Raw genomic sequence first — 12495 nt, forward strand, 5'->3', positions numbered from 1 at the left:
ACTTTCTATTAAGAAGTCTAAACAGTTAACGATCTTTACCAGTTTGCATGTGTTAAAATGATATACAGAAAATACAAGGTCAATTCGAGAATCCATAGGAAACAAGACAAAGTGGGAGACTAGATAAAGGAAGATCTACCTGTGCATTAGACATTTTTAGTCTGCAAAAACAAAAGTATATTATATGTAATTATAACAAAAGTATCGCAAACTTGGCTGGCACAGAAACAAAGCCATCTGTTAGATAACTTATATCGTTTGAAGATACGTATTAAAATGACTTTGGCTTATGTCTATCGGTCTAGTATTCGAAATACGATCGAAATGTGTGTATAAATCACATTTTAAGATAAATTCGTTTTATGTTTTTATCAGTCCATACAAAAAGGACAAATATCAAAATGCAATAGACACGTTCTATAAATAAATGCAGCTCCTCAAAACCAAAATTATACAGTAGTATATGTGTGAATGTGTACATGATTGAAATGTACACAAAATTAGACAAAGCAAACATGATACAAGAAGGACGAAACAAACGTTAATACACTACCTTTATACGGTCAATAGTGAGACGACAGTTACAACTTTAGCCGGTACCACTCTTAACCATCAATTCGTTCCAAAATCCCAAAGGGTAGTGAAATTAATGCTATCCGCACCATAAGCAAATGTTTAAAATAATTATATACATACAGATTTTCTGTAATTATAATTCTTGATTTGCTTCGTTGTTTGTCTCTTGATAAACGGATGAACCCATCACGAAATATATCACTTTATAACAAAAGTTAGTATCATTTTAGATTTTTTCATTTTGTTTTTATTATTTTGTTATTTCAATCAATAGTTCGTAATTTTTAAATAGTTCTCCCGATTTGTTAATACACGGTTTTGTTCTTATTCTTTTTATCCATTATATAGATTATTGTTTCGTAGGTATATTCACGATTATTTTTCTATAACTGGACAGTTAGCTATAACATATGCGTTGAGCGATATTATATAAATAAAAAACGAACTAAAAATTGCAGCACTTATCAGAAATGACAAGAAAAAACTTATATAACGAGTTTGTTACTATTAACCACTTTTAAAAGTCTGTATATGTGCTTTCTGATGGTTTAATAAAACCCTATACATAATAATAAGCGTCTGCTAAAGTTTTCCGACTAACTGTACACGCATCAGCAATGCAGTTAAAATGTCTATGGTCTGACCTTTAGACATCGCGAACGTTTGTTGAAACCTTATACTTACTTGAAACCGTAGCAACGTGCAATCACATCACTCCTTAACTCTTCTAAGGCATCTTTCACTTGTAAGACATGATTAATTTGTCTCGTAACAAGGTTTATTGTGGATTTCTTTATAAATGTGTTTAAGATTTTGAGTTTGTCATATGGGTAAAGTCAGAACTTTTAGACACAACATATTGTAAAACATTGGTTGATGGAAACTTTATATAAAGCTAACATGATTATCTTAGTTTGCATATCTATGTATAATAATTACAGATCCATACCTCCTTCGAAGTTAAATCCAAACAGAGTTTATCGGACTCACTCAATATGGATGAATGAACGGATAGATAGAAATGTCTCCTAGGAAATGGAAGTCCGGACAATATCCACATGTCCTGTAAATCAAGTTTCATTTTATTGGTATTACATGATTTTGCTAAATTTTGATATCATTAAAAACATAAGTTCTAAAGCACGTCATGAGAATTTGAAAAAAATAGTTATTGTCGATATGGAAGATATTACCAAAAACATCGAGGTAATCAGTAATTTAAAGTATATACCAGAACATCCACAGGAATTCATAACATGCGGTTTGATGCAAAAATATTGGTGAAATGGCGGCTACCGCTCATTTTAATAAGATTAGTAGGCAGAGTTTGACGTAGGACATTTTGATAAAATGATAACAAAACCATTTTAAGAAACAACGTACCTTAATAACCTAAGTAACCTTGTAAACGAATAGCTGTCATATTTCGTCCAGGTACTGGATAAAATCAGGTTCGATATATGTGGCGTGGTTATCCTTCATTTTCATTGAATTTCATGATCCAAACCCGAGCCACTATTTATCATATGATGTCTCCGCAAGTTTTCGTTTAATATAAATCGAGATATTTTCAACAATACCGAGATCTGTTAAATGTTTAAGCCAGGATCTTCGCAACTCTTTAGCGTTGCAACTCCATAGTCCATCTTCAGGAGTATGGGCATTTTGAAACAGATACCTATTGTAAGGGTTATATTTAAAATGACTTGCCACGTATTATCTTAAAAGATCTTTCTATTTATCTTGAGTAATGGTACCTGTAACTTTTGCTGAAACACCCAACTCCATCCATAACCTGAAACTTAGTATATACTGTCGGAACTTCCATGTAAGAATATTTCATAGAGTTATAACCTATTATTTTGGACTTTGAATTATTGTAATAACAGTTGTACATTGTGTGCTCCATAAATTTTGTGACAATGGGTAGATTTTAAAAATGAATAAAATCAAGAGTCAAGGCGTGAACCCATTGTGTTCCTTCATATGTATCGTTTGTACTTGTTGTCCTTTTTGCCTGCTATGCCTTTGCGACCAGTGCAGACCAAGATCAGGCTGATCATGGTCGGCACTGTTCGCTATTCATTCATAATATTTTCGTGAACACCCGTTGGAATAATAAGTGGTATTACCCAAATTGAATTATGGACCAATCAATGTTAGAAGTTAAGCAGGTAAATGTTAAGAGTATTTGTCAGTTATTTACACATCCGTACAAGCACTGATTTAGGTTCCTGTTTAGGACAGACTACGTTCATGGCATATAGCTATTCCTAGTAGCCTTTTTCCTTTTCAGGTTATCTTTGACAATTAAAGAAATGAATGCCGACACTTTACGGTATAACTACATCATAAAGAATCTTTAAATATGAAATGGCAAAAGTTTTATTTGGATGTAACATGGTTTAGAGGGCAGTAGATATAGACAAACATGTGATCTCTGTCCAAAGGCGGTCTTACATATAAGTTTCTTAGTTGACTGAAACCCAGAACGAATTCATGATAATATAAAAAAAATGAAATGGAAAATAATACGCATATCGTACAAGGTTGAACAAACGTATACTCGTCTGTAAATAATGGTGAAGCATTGTAGAGATTCTCGAAAAACTTACTTTAACAAAATCATTAACTGCCACTTCTACGACCTTGCTTGAAATTGGTAATGTAAATATCCAAGCCAAAGACGCCTCTGCGTTTTTAATTACAAATTAAAGTATAGTACTCAGTTTCACTGGATTTTTTAGATATCAGATCACCCATTATCTGCGCCGTCTTTGCAATATCCATTCAGTTATTGACTTGTGTACATGATTATGCTTTTCTGCGCAATATGAACTCATTAAGTATTTGTTGCCACCTTTACACCAAAGTAATATAAAAAGCGTGCCAGTTTTCTAATTTTCAGGTAGTACTTCTTTTAATTGCGTACGCTTGAAACTACCATGAGTTGAAGGGAAAGATAAGACTTCTTTTGAAGTCTATATATAATTACCATATGTAAATCAAGGTCTAATTTGAGAACCGCTGTCTCATTTGTTTGGTACTTTTTGTTTTTATTACATCCATTACGATTATTTCACATAATGATTCAGCTTAAAAGATACTCAGGCACTTTTTAAGATGTAGATCCACATTTTATCTATACTAAATTGTACACTTTAAAGGAAACAGAGATCTAGAGAGGTTGTTTTATGGAACTGAAACTATTTCGCTACAATAGACACTACCTGAGTTTATTCTAAGTCTTGAAAATATGTGAAAAGTCGTCCGCATAAAAACTGTATTTACCTTACCTTTCTCATATTAGCAAAATAATGAAAATTGTGCAATTACATCATCAGAAAAAATATAAAAAACATAATAGATCTATTGTAATTAAACATGCCAAATAAATATACAATCCAAACCTTTGTTTTTCTTTGGCAAAGTTTCATTTCGATATATGAATCCAAAATGAAGTTATTGAGTGAAAACATTTTTTCAGTGGCCCTGACCTAATTACCCTTGAATGCAATCCAGTCCTTGCACTTTTTCAGACTTACTTATTTCGTATCCATTTCTAATAAACTTTTGCGTACAGAAACATTATAAAACAAGTATAACCAAACAGAATAGAACAATGATTCTAAAAGTTTTACTGCAAACAGTTGAATCTGCCTTAGCAGCTACTTGTTTTAAGCAACCTGTCAATTAACTTCCCAATTTGACTCCTTGTTCTAATTTCAACTTGTCTTGCACAGCCACCTGCCTTATACAGACTGATTGTGCCACTGCCTTGACTGGCGGTTTGATAAAGGTTTGATTGTTTAAAGGTATTACAGAGATTTTAATTGATTAATTAATCTGATTACTGGTAACCAATAGAATCCATTGAAGATATGACCACCAGGCTAATGTTTATTTTTTTTTATCAATTATAAATATATATTATCTGCAATTAGTAATGCATTATTCACGTTTTGCAGCAGAGCAATTATATTTTTACTTTAATTGTATTTTTTTCATAAGTATGTGAATGATAAACGTCAGTATGTATGCTTTTTTACACGAATTAGGAACTGTTATGATATATTACAGTTTCTCTATCAAATATTGAATACCTTCATTTACTCAAATTGTTGTAGGCTTGAATTATTTTTTATCAGGTGAGTCAAGCTCCAGTCTGTAACTCTAATCATCTCTTTTGGCATTCCTTCACAGAACCATAGGCAACGACTGTAATAAGGTACTTAAATCTTTCAGACGTGACAGTCTATAATAATATGTCACTTGTTGTAGATGTAGATGGGAATATCGGGTTCGAGGGTAACCGATTTGCGACAACTTGGTTCTGCCGGATATTCCCATCTGCATGTACAACCATTGCTTGATTATTTTTCTTGCATATTGTATTTTAAAATTACAGAATGAATAAAATGGAGTAAAACAAATACTTTCTTTGTAGCACTCTTTCGAATAGTACCGTATTCAAACAAAGCACGGGAAAGTAATATTTATTTGTAGCGTAACGACAAGTTTGTCTCGTAAAACAACATTTTTGAAACGAGAAATATACTAAACGGATCAAAATCAGCAATCAAAATATTAATTTTTTTCAATTTTTTTTATAAACAACATATATTCAGTACATGATTCGTTAGTTATCATTAACAGCACGCGAATGATTTGCCGGTATGGGTAAAATCACAAGAAAACCCTGTGTGCTAGAAAAATCATTGATATTTTCATGGTGAAAAGACAAGTATTTCTGAATAAGAAATTTTCTCTTGTTTTTTTATTCTTATTATAAGAATCTTCTACTGGTTGAAAGTGCGGATTGAAAGGTCTGGCTCAAAGGTAACTGTTAAAGCGGTAACCTACTGTACCTACCCGAGAGCCAGATACACCTATCCGCACCTTCTTTTTTTTAAATGAATACATCTGCGGACGTCTCTAAATTGCTTTTTGTACTTTTAGCATGTGTAAATGTTGAGTTCTGCTCAACCCGGGGCTAGAGGGCGTGGACGGTAGCATGCATTTCCACTACCGTCCATGAACAGGCTCAATCAAACCGAGCCTGCAAGGTCGTGTTGAGCGACCTGTGAAGTTTCCACTTTTTCTATTTTATCTAGTGATATATATTTTTTGCATATCTTATTCTTCAATTTATAGAGGAAATAGAATGAAACGAATGCATTTCAAATTAAACGAATAACAGAAGTACCAAAATATTTTACGGGTACCTACCTAGTACATATAGAAGCATTTTGGATATTCAGGAATCTTACCTGATCAAACATTTATCGCAATGAAGTATCTACTGGTACGGTTCCGAATCTGCAGAATCTGATTCTAGAGGTATGGATCTGTACCCATGGTCAACCTAAAATTTAAGGGCCTCCGTTTTCCATATATTGTTGGCTATTAACACCCTCAATTTTGTTGCAAATGAAATATCAAATAAAGTTTTATCAATATTCACATTTAACTTGAATCTAAATGGTTCATAGTCACCAGCGTTCATTCGATTATTTTAATTTTCTTTCGAAAAGTAATGTATAATCGAGGAACACCAAATGAATATACTGTTCTGTGCTGATTAATTTATTGTAGATAAAGCGTTGATACAATATGAACAAGCTAACCCTTAAATGAATTATATATTTGAAATTCAGAAGAAAATAAACCAACAAATAAATTGGCCAAACAAATTTTACGATATATAAAGTCACATGCATCGATCTATGTTGTTATTTAACAAACAAGAAAGTTTATTTTATAATTAATTGACAGACACGATAGAAGGAATTGTTTTTGAATTCTTTTCCAGTATCTCGTAATCGTCAGCGAATATGTTGACAATATGAATACCCAGGTATGCAAAATATTATGATAAACAGAAATTAGTTATGAATTATACAAAAACAAAGATAATGGTGTATGCAAAAGATAGACATATCCAGTATAATATTGCTTTTTAAACTGAATATCTAGATGTTGTAAACGAATACAATACCTTGTCATTTTTTCAGTAGAAGTGGTTCATTGTTTGAATGCAAGAATGCACATGACCAAACAAGGAACTATTTCATTGTATACCTTGATTAAAAAGGCTCAGTCTGTATACTTAGCTAATGGTAAGCACATATATCTATTTAATAAAACTGTAAATCTCACTCTTTTACATGGGTATGAAATTTGGGGCTATGGAAACATAGATTACATAGAAATAGTCCAGCTTAAATTTTTGAAACACATTTTAGGATTAAAAGAATCTGCTTCTAATGCTTTGGTGTATGATGAAACTGGAGTGAAACAAGTCTCATTAGATTTTGATAGACTGACTTCATTTTGGACAGATTTAGTGTTACCTAAGAGTTTTAAATTGACACATGTTATGTTTAATTTTACACTTTATAACTGTAACTTTGCAGCGATACAGCCAAATAGTAGATTTCAATGAATAAAATATATTAAGGATATACTTTTCAAATGTGGAATGAATCGTTTAGGCCGAATAAAAAATGGCAAATGGCAATAGTCAAACAAAATCTTTAGACCTGATTTTAAACCAATGGTGTTCAAGTTTTGAAACTTCTAATCATAAATTGTTTGATAATAAACTCGTGGTTGAGGAGTATATCATAAATACACAGCCTAAATTATTTAGACATATCAGAAGTTTTAGAACAAGAAAACCATAAATTACCCGTAGAAACTGGATCTTGGCATGGTGTAGAACTTAGTTTGAGAAAATGTATACCAAGGTGAATGTAGGTTTCTTGATTATCAAAGGAAAAAATGTATCTTAAAGCTAATTATTATAAAAGACCAAACATTTACTGTATTGATATGCTTATGGACATAAACTGTCATAGCATTCGAGAACATAACAAAACATGTTTGTTTATTAACATTTATGTGACGACAAAAAGCCGCCTTATATATAGGTATGTGTATGTGTACATGTATGTATACGTATTTATGTATATGTATATGTATGTATGTATGTATATATATATATGTGTGTGTATATGTAAAGTCTAAAATTTTGGATCATGATTTTGTTTTTGAACTTTCCTGTGTTTTGTGTACATATGTACATGGAGTTTGGTGTTTGTATACTATGAGACTTTAAATTATTTAATAATCATTTACCTCAACCCTTGACCTGAGGGTTTGTAAAAAAACATAACTTAATATCATTTTGTTTAATCTTTTTGTGCCAGCTTGATTCCGAGTAATTTATTTGGTGTTCCTCGGATATTTACCTTTCGAAAGAAAATGTAAACAATCTAATGAACGCTATTCAGGTTACAGTTTTAGTTGGATAATGCTTAAATGTTTTCTGTTTCATTTGCAACACAATTCAAAATGTAAATTACCCAAAATATATGGAAAAAGGAGGTCTATACTTCTAAACAATCCCTAACAGGATTGTCTTGGTCTACGGATCCGTACCTCTAGAATCAGATAAGGCAAATAAATATCAAATTTATACAAAGGACGGAGTTTTTGGCAGTGTACCACTCATAGATATGCACTTTAATTCCATTGAAAATCAGAAAACAAGTTGCAATGCGTATAAATGAATGTACTACAGATAGAACTGCATCTTTCTTTAGATTTTATTTTGCAATAGTATCTGATAAAGTATTAACTTACAGCAGCACAGTTTTACACAAACATTAAACTTTCTTGACTGTACACTATATATTTTCTTTATTTGTTTAGTACTATATATTTTTCAAATCACTCTGCGTCCGTGGTCCGTCGTCCTTCCGTCCGTTAACAATTTCTCGTTGTCGCATCTCCTCAGAAACTACTAGGGGGATTTTGACCAAACTTTGTCAGAATGATGTATTGGTATCCTAGTTGTGTTCCCCTGAAAATCAGACTGGTTCAACAATTTTTGAGTGAGTTATGGCCCTTTGTTTATTTTTATAATTTACAGAGATTTATATAGGGAAAAAATTAGAAAATCTTCTTGTCCAAAATCACAGGGCCTAGGACTTTGATATTTGGTATGTAGCATCATCCAGCAGTCCTCTACCAAGATTTTTTCAAATTATTTCCCTAGGGTCAAATATGGCCCCGCCCCATGGGTCACATCTTTTATATAGATTTATATAGGGAAAAACTTTAAAGATCTTCTTGTCATACCGTACAACATTCAGATTTGGACCTTATGTATAATTTTGAGTGCTAGAGGAACCTTGACAAGAATTGACCTTGATCTTGACCTAGTGACCTACTTTCACATTTCTGTAGCTACAGCCTTCAAATTTGGACCACATGCATAGGTTTGTGTACCGAAATAAACTTTGACCTTGACATTGACCTAGTACCTACTTTCACATTTAATTTAGACCATATGCATAGTTTTGTGTTCCGCATTTAAATTTGATCTTGATTTTCACCTAATGACCTACTTTTACATTTCTCAAGCTACAGCCTTCAAATTTGGACCACGTGCATAGTTTTGTGTACAGAAATGAACTTTGACCTTGAGATTGACGTAGTGACCTACTTTCACATTTCTGTAGCTACAGCCTTCAAATTTGGACCTCATACATAGGTTTGTGTATAGAAATAAACTTTGACCTTGACATTGACCTAGTGACCTACTTTCACATTTTTGAAGGTACATGCTTCAAATTTTGACCACATGCATAGTTTGGTGTTCCGAAATGAAATTTGACCTTGATTTTGACCTAGTGACCTACTTTCACAATTCTTAAGCTACAGCCTTCAAATTCGGACCACATGCATAGTTTTGTGTACCGAAATGAACTTTGACCTTGAGATTGACCTAGTGACCTACTTTCACATTTCTCAAGCTACAGGCTTCAGATTTGGACCACATGCATAGTTTTGTGTCATGAATTGAAATTTGACCTTGATTTTTACCTAGTACCTACTTTCACATTTCTCAGTCTACATTCTTCAAATTTGAAGCACATACATAGTTTTGTGTACAGAAATGAACTTTGACCTTGAAATTGATCTAGTGACCTACTTTCACATTTCTCAAGATACAGCTTCAAATTTGGACCACAATCATGGACCACATGCACAGTTTTATGTACCGAAATGAAATTTGACCTTGATTTTGACCTTGATCTAGTCTTGAAATTTGGAATATTCAAAAATGGCTCAATGGTGGGCGCCAAGATCACTGTGATCTCTTGTCTTTATCTGTTTAGAAAAAAAAGCCAGATTCAGTCTGCCGGTGGAAATGAAAGTGACACTTATCTAGAAACAATTCATCAAATTTATTTAAAATTAAGGAAAGATCCAGATCTCAATGAATAAATGTGTTGAAATTATTTCCAATAATATTTCCAGTGGAATGTTTCTCAAGTAAGTAACACCTGCGCTTGCTCATTGTAAATCTTTAATATAAATTTGATATAAATTTTATATTATGTATAAAATTGATGTAGGTACTGTTTTAATTTCCTGTCTTTTACAATTATTCGAGACTTTATTTATATATTTCAAAAACTGACAGTAGTGACAGCTGCTGCATTAAAATGTCTAACGTATACCCCTACATAAACGCCCACGGGGTGTTGTATTTAGAAAAATTTGGGCCCAGTTAAACAAGAGCTGTCAGAGGACAGCAACACTCGATTATCAATTAAATGAATATAAAAGTCGAAAAAGGGTCATAATTTTGTAAAATTGCAAAACAGGCAGTGCGATGTTTTACCAGTCCTCGCTACTATGTATCATTCTTTAAGCGAAATTTCAATTTCCCGATGCGAGAATTAAGAAAGACATGTAAAACTTAAGACGGTAAATATCGCCCTAAAAACTTCGCGAGGATTGTTAAATCTCGCATGTATATATGTTTTCGGACAAGGCGACGCATTGTCACGTGTTGCCGAGGCGAGAATTAAAGTTGCACGAACAGGATTCCGTAGAAAATTGTAGTTCATGATAGAATTTTTTTCAACCAAACCGTCTGGACATCTCAAAGAAAAGCGAATACTTGAGATACGTGAACATATATACACTTACATCAAGAGCAAGTAGCTGGTATTTTTGTACACAATCCTTTCCATCTCCTTCTACACTTACTGCAAGTGCTTTACGCAGCGGATCGATGCTTTTGTAACCTCCTTTTACTGTAAGTACATGTATAAAAAGGTCACGTGATCAATGGATAGTCGTGTATTTTTCGCTCCAGTAAAAAAATTAGAAAAGTGATTAAAATAAAAAAAAACAGTAGATGGAATTGAACTGTGAATGACAATATTGATGTTAGACAAGTGATAGCGTGTGGAATTATTAAGATCTATGGGTAAAAAGAGCAGGAATAAGAGGAAAAAAGTGATGATAGTTTGAACGATGACAGTTTGAATAGTGGAAATAAGGCGGGAAGGTTTACGGATTCACCGGAGGGTAACTGGGTGAGTGTCAGTGATATCCTTAATGAAACTAACTCTGTATTGTTTGGATGTAATGATCAGGTGAATCTATCTAACCTGTTTGATGAAACGGCAATGTCTGATCAAACTGTGAACAAAAACGGGCACCCCCCACCCAGTTCAGTGGAACTTAGTACACCGGATATGGCTATGAAACCAACAAATAGGGAGCTTATGACTTGTTTAAAAAGTATTGATAGTAAATTGTCAGCTGTGGATAAGCGACTAAAGTCACTGGAGTCATTAGAGGGTAAGGTTGATAAACTTGATCAGGAAATGAAAAAACTTTGGACTTATATTCATGACAATCCAAAGAGGAGTGACGAGCGTTTGCAGAAGGTGGAGAGTATGGCGGAAAGCACGGATTTTAACCTCGGACTTGTGAATGATAAGGTTGTTACGTTGGAAAAAGAGAGGGTCGCTATGAGGGACGATCTAGCGTATTTACAGTCGCAGTCAATGCGCAATAACCTCATATTCGGAAATATTTTTGAGGCCCCGACAGAGACACCGGCCGAGACGGAGGAGACATTACGGGGATTTATGGAAGCAGAATTGAACATTGCCAAGGAGCTAGTCGAAAAGATACAATTTGAGCGAGTGCATCGTGTTGGTACAAAGAAGAGTCAAACGGACAGGAGAAATATTGTTGCTAAGTTTTCGCTGTTTAAGGAACGGGAAATGGTACGGAAACAGTGGAAAAATCTCCAAGGTACAAACTTTTATATGCATGAACAATTTCCTAAGGAGGTTAATGATAAGCGAAGGAAACTGCTGCCGCAGCTGAAGGAAGCAAAACGGGCGGGTAAGAAAGCGTGGCTGTCGTTTGACACATTATACATAGATGGGAAGCCAGTGAGGCCAGACGCATAGGGATTCGGCGAGGGTGAGCTTAAGATCATATCTTGGAACATTAATGGGCTTACGAGTGCTAAGAAACATTCTCCAGACTTTGTTAAGCTAATTTCTGACAATGATATCATATTCTTATATGAAACATGGGCTAATAAAGACAGTGATGTGGAATTACCCGATTATACTGCACATAATTTTTATAGAAAATTTTTCAGAATCGTAATGCCAGGCGTTGTAGCGGGGGAATTGTAGTGTATTATAAAACTCATTTAACACCAGAAATTGAAATAGGACCCATCATGACACTATAATTTGGTTAAAACTAGACCGTAATTTTTTTCATTTTGAAAATGATGTGTACATTTGTGGAGTTTATTTATGGGGTGAAGATTCACCTGCCTATACCATTGCTAATGTAGACCTATTTGATGTTTTACAAAATGATATACATGATTTTGAAGATTTAGGGTCTCTGTACCTAGTAGGTGACTGGAATAGTAGGGTAGGGAAGAAAAATGACTTTATAACTTGTGACTCGAATATCAGTCATATTGATGATGATGACTATGTTCCCGTTACATACCTGTACCGGGCCTCACTTGATAATGTGTGTAACAGTTTTGGAATTAAATTACTTGATCTCTGT

The 12495-nt window shown here is 33.6% G+C and overlaps 1 protein-coding gene across 1 annotated transcript; it reads left to right on the top strand.

Annotated features, from left to right (window-relative positions):
- The first annotated feature begins 11069 nt into the window (after positions 1–11069).
- Positions 11070–11867, top strand: LOC128557934 (uncharacterized). Its single transcript, XM_053546607.1, has one exon. The coding sequence runs from the start codon at positions 11070–11072 to the stop codon at positions 11865–11867; it is 798 nt and encodes a 265-aa protein (XP_053402582.1).
- Positions 11868–12495: the final 628 nt, after the last annotated feature.

Source organism: Mercenaria mercenaria, chromosome 6, assembly GCF_021730395.1.
Source record: "Mercenaria mercenaria strain notata chromosome 6, MADL_Memer_1, whole genome shotgun sequence".
NCBI lineage: Eukaryota > Metazoa > Mollusca > Bivalvia > Venerida > Veneridae > Mercenaria > Mercenaria mercenaria.

What these genes read in the sequence shown, in the direction of transcription:
- LOC128557934 (XM_053546607.1), top strand. Translation starts at nt 11,070, where the DNA reads ATGTCTGATCAAACTGTGAACAAAAACGGGCACCCCCCACCCAGTTCA.